The 18,094-nt window shown below is 59.5% G+C and overlaps 2 protein-coding genes across 2 annotated transcripts; both read right to left on the bottom strand.

Moving 5' to 3' along the window:
* Positions 1-1,675: 1,675 nt before the first annotated feature.
* BESB_008140 (uncharacterized protein) lies at positions 1,676-13,341 on the bottom strand (the record flags this gene model as incomplete). Its single annotated transcript, XM_029359568.1, has 10 exons — positions 1,676-1,851; positions 1,957-3,503; positions 3,933-4,024; positions 4,624-5,114; positions 5,855-5,998; positions 6,694-7,054; positions 7,265-7,474; positions 8,119-8,586; positions 9,071-12,511; positions 12,928-13,341. 10 exons carry the CDS (start codon positions 13,339-13,341, stop codon positions 1,676-1,678), a joined length of 7,344 nt encoding a protein of 2,447 aa, XP_029222481.1.
* Positions 13,342-16,130: 2,789 nt separating this feature from the next.
* BESB_008150 (DNA-directed RNA polymerase II RPBABC8) lies at positions 16,131-18,040 on the bottom strand (the record flags this gene model as incomplete). Its single annotated transcript, XM_029359569.1, has 3 exons — positions 16,131-16,266; positions 16,916-17,073; positions 17,882-18,040. The coding sequence occupies 3 exons, from the start codon at positions 18,038-18,040 to the stop codon at positions 16,131-16,133; spliced, it is 453 nt and encodes a 150-aa protein (XP_029222482.1).
* Positions 18,041-18,094: the final 54 nt, after the last annotated feature.

Below are 18,094 nucleotides of genomic sequence, written 5' to 3' on the forward strand. Positions count from 1 at the left end.
GCTATTCATTTATCTATTTGTAAACCTATATATATGAATATATGGCCATATATATTTGGAGAGATCTACGCACAGATATGTATGTAGTTGTGTCGGAACGGAGCTCTTTGCAGCACTGTGTGCTAGCCTTTCGTGTCACAGCACCGCGCTCCCCTTCCAAGGATACGAAGCCGACGTGCCTGAGGAGCTCAGCCCTGCTTAGACGAGCGAGCGACTTCCGCGCCAAAGAAAACGCAAACGAACGCATGAGAATTAAAAAAAAATACCAGGCAGCATGGTCGAGGGAACGGAAAGAGGCGCGGCGCAGGGAAGCACAGAAAACACGCGAAAAAAGGCAGAGATGTGGTGGTTAAGGACGCCTACGCGCAGCCCACGCTTCTGTTTAAGGCTTTCCATCGCCGCGCAGTTTGAAACCGCACGCCCTATGTATTTCCCTAGTCAACTTCCAAGATCGCCGATAGATTCCAGAAACAGGCATTCAAATCCTGCCTGACTACTCTGCCTCAGTCTCGAATGTCGAGTACCATCCATGCATAAGACGCGTACAAAGCGTTCGCCCAGTTACTAGACACGCGCCACACCAACAAGAATTCGATCCGGGTCTTTCGCACAGACTCACATCGAGAGGGCGACCTGATACGACGACATTTTATGACTCGGAATGCGGCCAGCGGATGAGTCATGACTTCGGGCTGTCTTCTAAACAATCAGGGGGCGCGTGATACGCGCACGTCCCCAACTCTTCTTGCACGACGCCGCAGCCTTCGCCTCCGACGATACGAACACCTGCGCCGCGCAGATTAAATCTCGAAGGGGAAGTGGAAGCCTCTCAGTGACTGTCCGTCGCGGAGTGAGCAGAAAAAAGGCAAATGTGTGCTCGAGGAAAAGCGAACGCGCGCAGAGAGACGCCGTCTCGAAAAAAGTGGAAAGAAAGAGCTGCCTTGCACAGCTCCGGGACTCTGCAGGAGCAAGGCCCATTACGGCGAATCAGACAGGGCGGTCTACGGCGAAAAACAGCCAAAAATAAAGTTTAAGAAGAAAAACAATTGAAAACGGATTACGGTCTGAGGCCACGCGCGCGACGAGAGAAGAAAAGACGCATGCAAGCTTCCCTTCCTCCCAGAACAGGAGCGGCGAAAACAGAAAAGGAGATCGCATCCAAACAAAACTGAAAACGCCTGTCAGGAGCCCTGGAGGCCTCTGGTCGCAGTGGCTCGCGCGAAGGCAATGGATTCCGCGTGAACGCCCTCGCTTCAAAGAGAATAAAATATATAAACGCAGAGGCAGATGCACTCTCTCGCGACGCGTCCATCTTGACTTTCAAACAGTTCGTCGCTCGCGCGCCAGACTCGCTCCCGTCTTCGCTTCCTGTTTGTCGTACTTTTTCCTCTCTCGCGAGAACGTGTCTGCATCCCACTGGCCTTCGCGGCGCGGCGTCTTTCCTTTTTTTGCTCTCTCTCTCCCTCCACGCAGAGATTCGTCCGCGCTCTTTCCGTCCGCAGACGCCGCTTGCAAAGCGTCACTCCGAGTCTTCGATACGCCTTTTTCGTGCTTCCGATGTACGCGACTCAACTTCCGCACACTCCGAGCACTGGCGCAGGCCGCGGAGGCCTCGGCGCCTGTGCGCTGCAGCAACACGCGTCTTTCTTGGCTGAGGTCCTTCTGCGCCGCCGCCTCAGCCGCCCTCGACGGCAGGAGGCCTCTGTTTGCCTGCGGTCGCTCCGCGCCGCTCAGAGGCGTCGAAGACCTTCTGCTCGCTCTCCATTTTCTGCGCCTCACGTGGCCTCACGGCTCCCTCAGCAGGAGGAAGCAGAAGCGCCCGCGACGCAGGGAGGATAGCGCAGCCTTGCGCTGCAGACAAACACTCGTACCAGCAGAGACACCATGAAAAAAAACAGGAAAAGCCGGAAGAGAGACGCGCGCCGCATGCCGACACAAACACGCCAGCCGGCGCACCGAAGGACGCGACAGCGGCAAAAAGCACCGGCGTCTGAAGAAAGACAGAGCCCTGCGAGCCTGAAGGCATGCGTGCGCCTCTCACTCCCGTAACCGTAGGCGTTTTCAGACCCTCCTCGTTTTGTTTTCGGCGGGCACTCACCGTGATGGCGTTCGCGGCTAGCAGAAGATCATCGTCCTCTGCATGCTTCGCGGTGTGGTGATGCGTCTCGCTGCTCGCGCGCTTCGCCTCGCATCCCTTCTCCTCCAGGCCGCTGCGGAATCCCCTGAGAAGGCGGAAAGACGCCTCCGCGCCGCGCAGCCCTGAGCTGTCGCCGCTCTCATCCTGCGCGTCTTCGTAGTCGTCGTCTGCTTCGCGGCCTCGAGGCGTTCGCCCTCCGCCGTCTCTCGCGCCGCCCCCCGGCGTGCGAGACTCGGAATGCGTCCCGAGAAGCCGAAGGAGAATCACCGCCGGCTCACGCCAGACTGCCACGGCGACGCAGACTTCCTTTTCAGAGAGAAGACACACGTCGCACGCATCCGCAAGGTGCGCAGGCATCGCGGCGGTCAGCGCCCGCTCAGCCGCCGCCGCGTCGCCGTCCTGCAGCTCGAATGTGCGGAAGCGTTCCAGCGGCGGCAGCGGCGTCTTGGCGACCGCTGCGGCGCTCCACAGCGACTCCGAGCCTCGCGCGAACGGAGAGCGCAGAGACGGCGAGCAGGCGAAGAGCGGAGGCGCCGCAGCGAGAGGTAGCGCCAGAGGCGAGCAGAACGAAGACAGCGACGCGGCGCTTTTCAGAGTCATACGCGCCTCCGCCGCAGCCGTCGGCCTCAAGAGCGACGCCGAGAGACGCGCAGACGCGCAGGAGGCAGCTGTAAGCGACGAAAAGGCAGGCGAGGGAGAGAACGAGAGGCGGCTCGAGGCGCGTGCCGCGGCCTCGCACGCAGGCAGCGCGAGACGCACCGCGACGGTCTTCAGTGGCCGCGCGAGAAGCGCACACGCCGCGGGGAGAGGACGCCAACTCGCGCGCGCGTCTCCGCCAACAGGCAGCGAGACAACGCGCGCCGCGCGAGAAGCGATCACGCAGTGGTGCAGCCAGCAGAGTCCGCGAGGCGCCAGTCGCGAGGGCGACGGCAGAGCCGCGGAAGAACGCGGGAACGGCGCGGGCTCACCCAGAACCTCGCCCGCATCGGAAGTGAGTTGAAGTGCGCCAGGCGCCGGCTCGTCAGAGGCCCAGCAGATCGCAAACCTTTCCAGGCTGCGAGCGGCGCACGCGGCTTCCGGTGCCGCCGCTGCGGACGCTTTGCTGCCGCCGGAGCCTCTGCAGAGCACTCTCGCGATAGACGCGGCGGCGCTCGCGCGGCGCCTCGAGGCCGAAGACACATGCAGCAGCGACACGCGAGTCCGCCGCGACACCCGAGGCAGTAGCGTCAAGGCGCCCAGCGACACGGAAGGCCGAGATGAAAAAAGAGAAGACGAAAAAAACGATGACGAAGAACAAGAAGAACGAGAAGGCGCGCGCAGCGCGCTTTGGCCTTGCGAGAGCGTGACGTCCTGCCTGCAGTTGTCCCTGTGAAAGACAGGAACGAGACAAAAGCATTCAAGACGTGTATTATCTTGGCATGTGAACACGAAAAATTCCTCAACAAATACGGCCCGAAAAGGTGCGCCTAGAGGTCCGCGACGTTTAGGCAGCGGCGGCGGATCTGAGGCCGAGCCCACATATGCAAGGCGAACTGGAAGAGGCTCGGGAAAACACTTCACGGGAAATCAATGCGACCTGATCCACGCATGCAGCGTATACGACTTCTGCCTTGGCCACTCGAACAACTAACTCCCTTGGACGAGACGATTTTTCGTTTTGTTTTTAACTTGGAGGTGGATTTCGCGGTCGTCGCGCGTGGGCCCGCTGAATGTGAGTTCGAGCAATTCGCTCCATCCTTTTTTAGGGTATTTCCTTCCGTTTTATTTTATCTTCTTGCTGGCGCCTCAGCCTCACCACGCGAGGCGCATGTCGTTGAGCGTGGCCCGCGCGAGCGAAAGAAGCGAAGGTTCGGACGGCTCTCGCAAACCGCCAAGGAAGCAGCCAATCTAAAAGAAGAGAAAAAGGGTAAAAAGCGAATCGAAATGAGCCCGCTCGCAGCTCGCCTGGGCTCGACGACCGCGATTCACAGAGTGATACAAGTGCGCTTCCACAGGAAACGAGCGATGGCAACAGACACAAACTCAACGATACGTTGGCGGCAAAGCCAGAAGACAAAAAGAAAATGTCAGCAACGAAGACCGGCTTTGTCCAACCGCGGCCGTACCTACGCACGTGTGTGTATCTATGCACGCACAGAAATATATCCTTGTATGCATGCATTAGCATAAATATATGTATGTATGAATATATATATATATATATTTTGATATGAGTATATAGATATCTATACATGTATCTATTCGAATATATAGATACATACATATATATTCATATACTTACAAATCTACAGGTATTTACATTTATATATATATATATATATATTTATAAACCGAGTGAAGGGCCTGTAAACGGCCTGAAACGTCGCCGACTGCTGGTTGAGCAGCGAAGTGGATTCTGAGTTGAGTTGCGGACCGAACGCGAAAGTCGCTAGAGTCAGAGCAAGTCATAAAAAGAAGAATGAAAAGCACCTGTATCCTTTGCTCACGTTTCCAAGGTGAAGCGGCGCGCGAGACCTCCGCAGAATGCGCAAGACCTCCTCGAAGTCTCGCTCCCAATCCGTCGACTGAATCGAGGAACAGTGTACCGGAGCCTCCGCGGAAAGCCTCTCTGCGTCGGGGGCCGGCGTGCGCCCTTCGCCAGAGGACACGGCGGAGCTCACTTGTCTCCAAATATAAGGCGAGTCCTTGGCGGCGGCGAGCAGGCCACGCAGGCGGGGGCCGCTCAAGTGGTCAACTTCCGCATCGTCGCGTCCGCTGCCGGAGCCTCTCCTCTCTGCGTCTGCTTCGCAGGATTTTCCGTGTTTCGCTTTCGCTTCGGACTGCGATTTAGAGAAGCTCGCAGCCGCGAAGGGGATTTCTGTGGAGAAGGCGTAAGGGGCGGCCGAGGCTTCGCGCGGCATCTCCTCGTTGTTCTCTTCAGGCGCTCGCTGAGCAGTCCCACGCTGCGTCTGCCCTCGGGCGTGTGGGCTGTCGCTTGCTGAGAGTCGAAACACGCGAAGGCGAAAGGGAGAAAAGCGCGCTTTCCGAGCGAGGTCTAAAGTCGATCGCGCTGATAGAGAACGTTGCAGGCAAGCGCGGCTAAGCGACTGCGCGAACACGAGACGCCCCAAGACGAGTAACTCAACTGACTCGACTTTTTTTGAGTTTTGCGCACGAGTGGAGAAAGAAAAACGCCGCGCGACGTTCCGAATGAGGAGCCCGGTCCCTCAGCCTCAGAAACCAGCCTCCCGCGGGGAAACAGCGGCATAAAGATGACGGCCGCGGCGGCGATAGAGACACAACAAATGGAGAGACGCAGGTGAGAAGAGAGAGGGGTGACACGGCCGCTGAAAACCGGCAGACGAACGCACGCAGCCTGATCACACATTTCAGGCCTCTTTAAGAGACTGTTAAGGGAACGAAAAAGACAAAACGAAGCACCTCCACTCTCTGCGGCATTCCGGGAACGCCTGGCATGCAAGAAAGAAGATCCGGCGCTGGGCCTTTCCCCAGAAAGACGATGTCATTCCTATTAGTGGAGAGACGTGCCTCAAATGCGTCGCAGACATCGGCCTGAGGGCAGCGGATCAGCGACTCCTTTTGAGACACGGAATCCGCCTGACGCAGCTTTAGGCCGACGAGCGGACAACTACTCTCAAGGCTCGACAGGCACCTCGCTGTGCATGCATCCAGGCGCCAATCCCTCAACAGAAAACAGAGAACAAGCAAAACACTCACCTCGGCGCCGGCCTGACCGCGAAGAAGAAGCGGCCGCCGATGAAGCCGACGAAGGCAGGACGAGATGCGACAGCAACGCCGCGACCCACAGGCTAAAGGCGAGCTGCAAGGCGACGCCTTCCGCAAGGCGGAGACGAAGCGATGCTGAAAAAACAACGAAACAAGGAGACACCGACGATCAGGCCGAGACAGCATAGCCCCGACGCGCCATCGAGACAACGAAAGTGAGGCAGGCGCGGAAGAAAGAGACGAAACGCACGCAGCTTAGACAGAAAACTCCGAAAGACGCACACACGCAGCACGCGCCTGAAAGGAACTGAGGCAATGGCGGACCGTATACAAATCTGAAAATACGTATCCTCTAAATCACAAATGAATCACAAACGCGCAAAAGGGCGATATGTCTACGCGACATATCGCCAGCGCCTTCGAGCACCACGGCGAAACGAGTCCGCGGAGACACCTCTTTTTTCACGCATGCAAGTGAATAGACGCGGATGTGTACAGATAGACACATGCATGTACGAATATAAATCTACGTGCATTCATATATAAATGCGTATAAAAATACATACCTACAAATATGCATGCATACAATGGTACATTCATATATATATATATATATATATATATGCACTGATTCATACAGATATATATATATACATATATATATATACATACATACATACATACATACATACATACATACATACATACATACATACATACATACATACATACATACATACATACATACATACATACATATATATATATATATACACTTATGCTTAAATATATACGCAAATGAGTGACCCACAATGGCCACGACGACGTACCGAGCCTGACTTCCAAGTCCTCCAGGCGCGCTACCACGCGCGCGAGCAGCCGCGCGAAGGCCGGCGCGCGCGTGCTGAGGCAGTCCTCTCCTCGTTCGCTCTTCGGTTTCCGCCGCCAGCCGCGCGACGACGGCGTAGAGGCTGGGGCCTGACGCGACTCTGGCGGCTGCCGGGAGGCGTCTCGCGCCGAGTGAGAAGACGAAGGAGCGGGAGCAAGATGAGAACGAAACGACGCAGACAGACTGGGGCCGTCGAGGCCTGAGAAACGGGCGAACCGACGCGCGCCGCAGGCGAGACGACGCGCGCGGCGTATCACAGGCAGCAGCAAAGCCTCGAGGACGGGATGCACAAGAGCGGTGACCTGGGAAACGAGCAGAGCACACGATTCCAACATGCGAGCGGCGGGCACCCCGACATGCGCCGAAGTCTCGACGAAGGCCCGAGGCAAATAAAACGCTTGAACCCGCAGTTATAGACATACACGTATACAAACATTTCTGCGCAATTCGCTGAAGCGCCTGCGGCTCTGGGAGTCAGAGTCGCACCTCCTTCCAAGCAGACGCCCGCCCACCTGCGCAAGCTGCTCCCCCGCCTCGCTCGCTTGTCGCGCTGCAGTGAGAGTGTCTTTCCTCGAGTCGTCTTCGCTTCGCAGTCTCTTTCCGGTCTCGTCCTGCGTCCAATTCCTTTCAGGCATGCAGCCTTCGCGCCTCTGAGCCTCAGCGGTCTCATCGTCGCTGCTCGCTCGCCACTTCGCGTCTCCGCACAAACGCGTCAACGCAGCCTGAGGGGAGCCGCGCAGACATGACCCGAGACCGCGAAAACGCTAAATTCTAAACATCGACAGAAGCACTCAACTCTGCGCCGAAGGTCCCAGGCATGCATAGGCTTGCAGGTGCGCACACAGGTGCGACCACACGCCTGCACAGACGTCTACATACATGGACATAAACGAGACTCATGTCGGGAATGAATTGAGAGTGGGACAAAGAGAGCGGTGCGGCTCCCGCTTCACCGCGGCGCAGAGACTTCACACAGTCAGAGGAAACACGCAGACAAAGGGCCAAAGCGGAATCTGCTTTCTGACAGTCGCACGTATGTAGTCCGTCTGGATACGCGCGCGGAGCCCCGCTCAGGGCGTCGAGGCTGCAGTCCATGCACCGACCAAGAAACCGAAAACGGAGTGCAAAAAGTAGGATACATCCAAATCGTATGCCTCTCTCTCTGTTTCGCTTCACCGTCTCTGCGCCGCAAAGCCGACTGCGACCAGCAGTCACGATCCTCAGTGAGCGAGAAGATAACGAATGAAACGCAGCTGCCTGCTAGACGCCAGTTATATAGAGTAAATGTCTTTCCATAAAATCACTCACAAAAATATAATTTAATCTGCTTCCCATTCGGCATCCCGAACGAGAAACTGCCTCTTACCACCAGCGCGTTCGTCGGGTAGCCAAGTGCCAGCGAGAACGCAACGTGTTGTCTCAGCCGACGATCTCTCGCGCAGCGACGCGCCTCGCTGCGCTTTGCTCTCCCAGCAGCATGCATAATCGCTCCGTCCTCACTGCGCAGGCTCGACAGCGTCGCAGGCTCCGTGTCGTCTTCCATCTCCGCCTCCGCATCATCCTCGGAAACGCCTTCGCGTTCCCTTTCGAAGGCGCTCGGCGAAGAGTTTCCATGTCCCTTCGCAGGCCTCTGCTCGCCCGCTGGAGGCTCAGCGGAGGCCGCCGGCGCGTCGGCTGCGGTGTACATACACTCGAGGAGGTCGGCGAAGGGCGCGGAGAAGACCGCCCAGAGCGAACAGACGCGCCGCAGAACGTCGACTGCGAAAAGCAGGTCGGCCTGTGCAGCGGCGAGAAGATGGAGGCTTTGCGTTCTGCATCGGCTGTGGAAGGCGAGCTAAAACGCACGCAGACGACAACAAAGAAGAAGTCTCTTCGCGAAGCGCCTGTTACCCAAGCTGCCCGTCCCCGACAGCTCGCTATCGGCTAGGGTTTAGGGTCCCCGTCCGCGCAACCTCGCGCCGATCCAAGCAAGGAAGCGGTTACGTTCGCCACGAACTTGAAGAGCAGCGATATCTCGAAAACAGCTAACGAGAGCGATGAAGAGGTCGTCTATCACGCGGAGGGGCGGTAGTCAGCCAACGCCCCCGGGGGTGTCGCTACCGCCGCGCGCGTGTCTTCTCGTCGCGGCGGGACTTCTCTGTCGCACACCATTCCACTACATCCCTCGACGAGAAGAATCATGATCGAGACGCGTTCCCACGCAGGCGCACAGAAGGCCGGCTGCGGCGCTCAGCTGTCATCCGTCTGTACGGCGTGCAGCGATCACGGCGCAAGCCCGGGGACGCCCCGTCCTCCCGCTGTCACCGCGCCTGACCTACCTGCGAAAAATCGAAAACTGCCGCGAGCCCGCGGTCGTGGACCTCCGCAGTCCAGCACGCCGCGGAGCTTCGGCCGGCCTTCGCTTCATCCCAACTTGCGCCTCCTTCCTTTGCCTCGCCCGTCGCTCCGGGATCGCCTTCGCCCTGCTCGCTTGTGCCTTTCACTAGCCGCGGCTGGCCTGCGAGCGCGCTGACGACTCTCATCTCCACGAAGAACCCCGGCGCCTGTGCGGCTTCCTCTTCGCTTGTCGCGTGATCGCGGCTCCATCCCCTGCCTCCTCGGCCGTCTGCCCGCACCTCTTGCTCCCCTGCTTTTTCTCTTTCTCCCCTCCCACCTGCCCCGACCGCCGGACAGCGTCGTGTTGCAGTCGCCTCTCTCAGTCCCGTCCCGCTGCGTCTCGCGTTGCGCGGCGCCCGTGCGGCTTCCATGGCGAGGGCGGGGGATGCGCGCCTCTCGCCGGCTGCTTCGCTATCGCTGGGAAGTTCGCACGCGGCGGCAGCAGCGAACGCGCCGAACGAAGCGAACGCAGCGCACGCGTCTCCTCGCCCGTCGCCCACGTCGCTGCGCGGCTTCTTAACGCGCCGGTGCTGCGGCAAAGGTGAACTGCCGCGACCGGCCGCGGCTGCGCAGCCGCGGGGACCCTCGGCGTCGGGCGAGCGCTCGCTCCCTCGCTCGTCTCCCTCGAAGGCGAGCGCCATCGGGCGCTTTGACCGCGGCGAGGGCTCCAAGCGCCCTTCCGGGCCTCGGCCCCGCGCCACGTTGCTGTTTGAGAAAGCATTCTCGCACGCGCGTCCGCCTCCGCAGTCATGTGCAGGCTCCGTTGCCTCAGTGCGCCCGGCGCAATCCACAGAGACGCAGGCGACGGCCGCGGCGCCCGACTCGCCCCTCCTCGCAACTCGCGGGCTTCGCTTAACTCGCGAGCTTCGCGCGAGCTCAGAAGGGGACGAAGGGGGCACGGGCGCGGCTGAAGCCCGACGGAAGGGCGAGGCAGACAGCGGCGCGGCCGCGGAGACGGCGCCGGTCGAGGGCGAGGGGGAGAGCGCGAGCGGCGCGCGGATGGAGAGCGGCGGAAACGCCGAGGGCAAGGTGGACTGAGGCTGCAGCGCTTCCACCAGCAGCTCGCGCTCGCGCCGCTCCTGGGCTCGCGCGACGGACGACGGCGGGCACAGGGTCCCAGGTGCCGCCGAGGCCCGGAAGAACAATGCCGCGCCAGAGCAGCGCGTGGAGCCCGACGCGGCTGCTGCAGCCGAAGGCGACGAGGCGGTCGGCACCGAAGACGCGAAGGCGCAGCCTGGCGGCGCAGAGAAAGGCCGAACTCCGGTCCGCAGATCGGGGCGCGCGGCGCCCCGATTCCCCTCCTGTGGCGCCGACTCCGCGCGGGGGGACGCAGGTCCCTGCGCCTCCTGGCCGAGGTCGGGGGGGGAGGGCCGCTGCGGAGACGCGAGCAGAGGCGTCGTCCACAGGACGAGCGCCAGCGAAGAGAGATCAGGCGACATGGCGGCGGATTGAACGCCCCACAGCCGCCCAGCGACGCGCGGTGGAGGCGTCTCTCGAGTCTCCGCAGCACCTTCAGTGTCCTCGCCTGCTTCCCAGTCCATGCGCTCGCTCGTCACCGCCTTATTCTCGTCTTCTCCGCAGTTGCTGACGCCTCGCCCTGTGGCTCGCGCCGCTGCCGTCAGCGTTCTCTGCTCGGGGAACTCTGCCGTCTCGCCCTTCGTTGACTGCGGAGGCTCTCCTCGTGTTTTGTCGCCTGCGACCTCGCAGGGCGGCCGTCTGTGCGGCTTTATGTCCGCCTGCCCTGCGGCTTGTCCGCGACCCCTCTGCAGAGTGCGCAAGGCCTCCGCGTCTCGGACGCTCTCCGTCGCGCCGCGGAGGCGCGCCTCGCCGCCCTCCAGCCCCTCGCGTTTGAACTGCCACAGTCGATTCTTCTCGTTCTCTTCTCCGCCCGCCGAGCCTCTCTCGCCCTTTTCTGCGTCGCCGTAGGCCGCCGCCGCCGCCCCAGTCGAAAACGCCTCGCTGAGCTTCCACAGGTCTCGCTTCTCTCTCCGCGGAGCCGCGCCACCAGCGGCCTCCTCTTCGGTGAACGCGATCCGGCGCCCTGCGCACGCGGCTGTTTCTTGCGGCATCGCCTCTGCGGCCTTTCCGCCGTCGCCCGCCGCGCGCTGGAAGCGCGGAGACCCCGACGCCTCCGCGGCAGAGGCCGACATCGGCGAGGGCGCGTGCGAATAGGGCGAAGGGAACACAAAAGAGGGGGGAAGCGACGTCGCGCACGAGGGAGACAGGGGCGTGGACGCGAAGGGGGAGAAGGACGAAGCTGCTGACGCGGTGGCGAACAGCTGCAGAGACTCGGGAGGCGCGAGCCTAGGCAAAGCGCAGGCAGGCGCCGCGGCCGGGCGCTGAGGCGCAGACGCGCGGCGCAGCCCGCCGCAGCCTGCGGCCGCATCCTCCTCACAGGTCGCGCGGCAGGACGCAGCGGCAGGCGGTGCTCGGGCGCCACTGCGGTCAGCCCTCGCGCAGCGCGGCGCTAAAGAACGTAAGGGCGACAAGGCAGGTGCGTCAGCGGGCGAGGGGGCGAGGGCGGCAGCGAGCGCAGGCGACGTGTTTGCGAGGCCGTGCAAGTCCGTGAGCAGCCGAAGGCGAAAAAGCGGCAAGCGACCCTCCAGAGAGAGGCTCCCGACGCCTGAAGCATCGAGCGAAAAGAGCGCGAGGGACGCAGAGGGCAACCGGAGCGCGGGCGGCTGCAGCACCGCAGGGGGAGGAGCCACAGGGGAGGAAGGAGACACCGCGGAAAGGAACAACGCAGAGGGCGAAACGCGCGATGCCTCCTCGCCAGGCGGCGAGCCGACGCCCAGCGGCTGCGGCTTGTCGGAGGCTGCGACAGCCTCGAGGAACTCCCGCAGTTCGTCGCGTCCTTCGCGCATCCACGAGGCGGTGTCGACCCAGTGAAGCGACACGATGGCGGCGCGGTGCTCGCCGCAGGCCGACTCTTCTTCATCGAATAGAACTTCGCCTTCCGCGTCGCTCGCACGTGCGTCTTCTGAGCACTGGCTAACCTCCCCGCATCTGCAGCTCGCCCTCCCTCCCAGCGGGGTCGCTCTGCGTCCGCCTCGCTGCAGCTGTCTCCTTCGCCCCTCAGGGCGCCGCGACCGCGTCCCCGATTCCCCTCCGACCGCAGTCGTCAGGGCGCCGAGCGCGAGGGCCTCCCTCTCGGGGAGCGTCAGCGCGCGCCGCAGCCGCTGGCTCACGTCGCACACGGGTGGTGCAACAGCCGCCGAAGAGATTCGCCGCGCGACGCACTCTCCAGACAGGGAGAGAAAGAGGAGGATCGAGCCACAGCGGCACCCGACGGCGAGAATCGACGCGTCGGGCGAGAAGGCCGCGCAGGTCGGTGCGGTGGGCACCGTTGGAGAGGTGGCTCGCCATTTCAGCGAGACGCCATGCTGAAAAAAGAAGGACGCACATGACAGGATCAGGTAAAAAGACGAACACTCTCCATTCGTCCGTTTCCCTCCCGCCTGTCTACGGTTGCCGTCTCCAGCAAGCAGACGTCTTTTTCAGGCGATTTCCGCAGTGATCTCGCTACCCAGGAACCGCCATCCCTGTTTCATTCGCCCCCCGGGACAACGCCGTGGGGCGCTCAGCTTCTCCCCGGAAGCTCCTCTCTCTTTGCCGTCTTTCTTCTTCTCTCCTTCTCAGGCGCGCCGTTGAAGGCGCGTCGCCCTTTCTTGTCCCTTCTCTCGACGTGAGCGAGGCCAAGCAGTCAGTGTCTGCATGTTACGTCTCCCTGCTCGGTCCTCCGCTGACTTTGACGACTCTGTATGTCTGCTCAGCTGTTAACTGCCTCCGCTCAACTCACCTTGATATCGAAGACCTCAACTGCCGGCAGCGCGCCGGCGCGCTCTCCCTGGCCAAGGTCCGCCCCCGCCGCACTCTCTGCATCTCTCCTCTCAGGCGGCTTCTCTGCGTTTTTCCGCCAGTCCTGCACGTCGCTTTCCCTGAGTCCCTCCTCTGCGTGGCTCGGTTCCCCACCTTCCGGCGCGTCGCCCTCAACTAGGATGCAGAGGAACTCGTGCGTCGGCGCGGCGGCGAGGCCGTCAGATCTCAGTCGCTCGCCTTCGCGCCCCTCAGCCCTCGCGCCGAGAGGCGCCGCGCGGGAACCTGGCGACTTACGCGTGCCCTGTGCACGCGCGGGCGGCGCGAAGACGACGCGCGAGATGCCTCTCTTGGTGCCGCGGCGGAAGGGGAAAGCGACTTCGCGCCACTGTAGCATCTTCGCATCGCATCAAGGCGCCACGCGGAGGCCGAGCCAGCCGCACCAACGGCGAGATGATGCGGAGGCGACGGGGGAGTTGGGAGGGGGGGGGGGCTGAGGCCCGTTAGGTCGAGGAGCGAGAGACACAGCGAGACATGCAAATTGGCACGGACCCCGGACTAAAGAGGCGCATTGTGTTGATTGCCGTCCCGTCACGAGGCTCGACAGAGGCCGAGCCAGTCGAGACAGTCCCTCCGTCGCAGGCGATGGGCACGCGTCGCCTGCTACACACGCTCTGGGCACGCTTTGTGAGCTCTCTGCGCTGCTGTGCGGGGTGGGCGCGGGCGAGGATTCGATTCAGCAGGCCCTTGCTGAATCAGCTGGTCACGAACTGCACGCGCAACACAAGCTGTGAGGTCGGTGCCAGCGCCTGAAGCGCTCTCGCGTCGCGGAGAAAAACGAATTAACTGAAAAAGAGGTATTTCCCGGCTTTGGCGGCCGAAAGGCGACGCAAGTCGCAGGCAAAGACACGCGGGAGCTGCTAGCGAGGATGACAGCAGAGGAGACGCAGTGGGTTCATAGCGAAAAGTGGCGAGTGACGGGCCGCTGGACAAGTAGGTCACAGCCATAAGAAACCAAGCACCCACGAATTCAAAACAATTTCCGTGTCATCTATGTATTCGCCGGCAGCGCAAGGGAGCACTCGTGTCGAGAGACACGAAAAACAGGCGTCGTTTCCGTGCGTTTCTCGCTCCGAGGTCCTCAGGAAAACAGGCAAGAAAGATGTGAAAGTGGAGACACCAGCGGCCGAAAATCGACAGGTACAAGCCAGAACCAAAGGCGAGAGACAAGAAGTTTCAAGTTCGGGGCTCTCGTTCTTTTCGGCAAAAATCAAGCGCGTGCAAACAACGCAGAAAGCCGCACACGCAGTCACTCTGTGACCACTGCGCACGCGCCGCTGCGGCGCAGCACCTCAGAAACGCCACAGAACAAAAACGGGTGCGTGGCTGCAGCCTGAAGTGAGCGAGGTAGAAGAGAGAATAGGCACTGACCCACAGAAAATGGGGCCATAAGTCGCTGCGGGAAAAGAGACTGAAGAAAAGATGGAAGCAGCGGATCCTTCGCCCTCAATAACCTTCCGGCCCGCCTTTCGCACAGTGTACACACAGCAGCACAAATGCGAAAAGAGCTACACCAAGGAGAAAATTTCACGGAGACTGCGTTTGTTTGAACGTCTGGGGCTTGAAAACTGAATTGAATCCTCGGACAGAGATGCCGGAGGCATACTTCTTTCCTTCTGCATCACCCTGACTGCGTGTCTTGTTGCAAGCTGCAATCCGAGTCAGCTGCTTGGCTTCCTAGATCGATCGCTGGCGTGAGAGGAGGCCGAAACCAGCACCAAGAATCCTGGACTTTGAATGGGCGGGTCTCCCGCCGTGAAGGTTCTGTGAATGTCTCTGCCCCTCACGAAGCTACTATACGTGTCGCCGCCCGCGTGACAGGAACCCGCGGATGAACATCGAGCTCAACAAGACTCCCACCCGGTTTTGGCATGTGCTGCCTGTAGATGTCTCGCTTCCTAGTCTTATACACAGGTAAAGCATCTCAGTCAGAAAACACCGAGAACAGGAATGCAAAGGCTCATCTAAGCCCACTAGAACAATCCTATGACTCGCGCCTCTCTGGGACCTGCGGTGTGCCAGCACTGTAGCACTAGTAGACCTGGAGAGCGATTGCGATTCGCTGTTTTACTCTCTCTGCGGCTTACAGCGTTTCCAAGCATCCCTCTGACCTGTACAGCATTGTCAGCCAACCAGTTCGCGGGCGACATCAGCGGAAGTCCCTGACTGCAGAGGAACTCTACAGACACAACAGGAGATTCTCTGACGTATCGTAAAGACTGACTGTGTGGAGTTCGCGTGTTTGCCCTCGCTCAAGACGGATCTGTAGACTCCCCTCTAGAGCAGACGCAACTCAACCACTCTGCAAAAACGGTAACGTGTAGCAGCAGCAATCTACTGCAACACGACACCCAAAGTTTTCCCTTTTTTTGATCGTCATGTGTGGCGAGATGCGGATAAATATATATATATATATATATATATATATATACATGTATATATGAATAATATAACGAACTACTAGGTGAATGCTCACTCCCTGCACACGTCAGTACACATTCTGTGAGCCGATTTTCCCTGGTTCTGGGCCTTCAGTTTCTTCCCAGCCGAGGCCTCGTCTGGCCGCTGGTCAACTGCGACGCAAGGCGCTGCGACGCTAGTCAGTACAGATTGAACTAAATCACCCGATCTGAGCACTACTCCTTCTAAGCAGACAGAACTGCCACAATCTCGAAGTCCAACTGTTTCACTGGCTTTAGCCGTGGAGCTGCCGATAGAAACGCGCGACAAAACGAGGCGGGATGCCTTCCCCGCCTTCAAGCCCCGCTGTGTGTAGGCAGAAGAGGCGGAAGAGAACTACACCCGGGAAAACGATTCTGATCTCGCTTTCTGCAGCGTGGAAACCACACGCGACAGGTCGCAACAGAGGCACGCGGCCGCATGCCGCGGGCCGCGTCAAGCAACGCCAGGGCAAAAGACATGCGCGAATTGTCGCGAAATAAGGAAGGCTAAAGAGAGATTAATGTGTAGACCTCCATCCCAGTTAGCTATCAGCCAGATGACAAGGACGAGCAGAAGAAGCGATGGAAACCGAAAACAGACCTAGAGGTAAAAGAGACAGTCAAGAGCTTGAGAGAAAGACTTAAGAAGCGGTGATATGAGGAAAAACAGGCGTGTCGTGTCTTCTCATGCAATCAGCGAGTGGACGTCTTCGCTGCGGCGAATCAAAATGTAAATGCGCATGTCCAGCTCGAGATCCCCCACGACGTGCTTGTCTGCAGCCAGCGCCATAAGCAGCCCGCCGAAGGACGCGTACAGGATTCTAAAAAGAAGAAAAGAAAACCAGCAACGCATGAAGCAGCGAGACTCGAAAATGAAGGCGAGGGAGGGAGCAAGCGCACACGGCGCCGCGCAAAAGAGAGGGCATGAAGCGGACGATGCACGTGCAAGCAACCATAAAACCAGAGATGCACAGGGGGAGAGAGAGAGAGATGGACTCACGATCTGGCAGGAACAGATATGCAGACATACGAATCGGGAGCTAAACAACATCGCTGACTGCCTGGGCGCGAAGGCCCTACACACGCACCGGCGACCGTACACGAACAGGCTGCCGCCACACACACGCGAACCAGTGCGGATGCAGACGAGCAGATAAATATATATATATATATATATACCCGCATATATGCACGTATAAATTTTATTTGACAGTGCCCCTCTCTCACGCCAAATAAGTGTGCTTCAAGGCTTTGAAGGCCGAGGTGGCCTCTGCATGCACACACGCGACTGTCTGCCTGAATACGCATCCAAGAGTAACAGTGAGAAAGAGGATGTGCGCGACGATTCGAGTTGACGCATATGCACACGGGGCGCGCATTGGCCGCCCTGTTTGGACATGCATGCGGCGGGCTGCGGCTTCGGAGAATTTTTTCGCGCGTCTGGGTGCGTCAACTTTTCTTCCGGTTTACCGGCGTTCTGAGGAGCACTCTTCAATGCGGAAGATCTTGCCATACATCACGTAGTCGTACTCCTGCAGGCAGGCTGAGGGCTCCGCCCAGGCGCCCGCGTCTTCTTTGCGCGCGCTGCTGGTGCTCTGCAGACTGTTCGTGAGGCCGATATACAGCCGCTGAAAACGCAGAGAAGACATCTTCTGTCTCGGAAACTTGAAAAGCGAAAGAAACACTCTCCGCCGCACCTGAGGAAACGCGACCGGCGCAAAACGAAAGCCGCACAAAACCCGCCGACACAGACGGCGAAAACAAGAAAAAGAAAGCGAGCAGAGGACAACCGCGAGTGCCACGAGGCGCGAAAGACAGGTGGAGACACCTGTGCCAACAGGAAGCAAGAAACACGACTCGGATCGCGGCGGGCGCTGCGCCTCTCGCGCGCAGCCTGTTCATTGCGCTGCCTCTCTGCGACAGATGTGCGGGTGCAAATAGACAGCTACACTGATGCATATACGCACGAATATCTTTGTACCTCGATGCAGCAGCGAGGCTAGAAGACACAGAGAATGGAACGAGAGAAGACGCGAGAGAAGTCGAGACAGAGAGGCTCTCAGTATATCAACTGGAGCGTGGCGCGGCGCGACACTCAAAACAAAGCCCCGTGAGGCACCCATCGAGGCCGAGGCGGACGCAGAAGGCGGCGGCCCAGCACTCCGCCTCGAAGCGAGTCTTTTTCGACCTTGTGCTCCCTTCTCGTCCGCGGCTGAAATCTCCGTGTGCGGACGATTGCACACACCAATATCAACACGCAAGCAAACGCGCTTCGAATGAGCCGCCATCGATCTCGAAAAGTCCGTATGCGAACTTACAGTACATACAGCCGTACGTAGGCGTATCTAGTGCACATCCATTATATATACATATATCAATGCGTGTACACAGACGCATACAAATATATATATATATATATACGTAAGGATGCCTTACTTGTTTTTCCTTGACTGGCAAGAGGTCGGAGTTGACGTCGAGCTGGATGTCTGCGTCGAAGCCGGAGCTCTTCCCCTTAAGCCGACAGACGCGCTCGAACTTTGAGCTGTCCACCGAGCGGATCTCGAAGCGATCCTCGAAGAGACAGGGAATCGACATGGTCGCGCGGAGCGAAGAGGGGAACAAGACGCGAGAAGAAGAGGAGGCGGAGAA

The sequence above is a fragment of the Besnoitia besnoiti genome, chromosome I (genome assembly GCF_002563875.1).
Source record: "Besnoitia besnoiti strain Bb-Ger1 chromosome I, whole genome shotgun sequence".
NCBI lineage: Eukaryota > Apicomplexa > Conoidasida > Eucoccidiorida > Sarcocystidae > Besnoitia > Besnoitia besnoiti.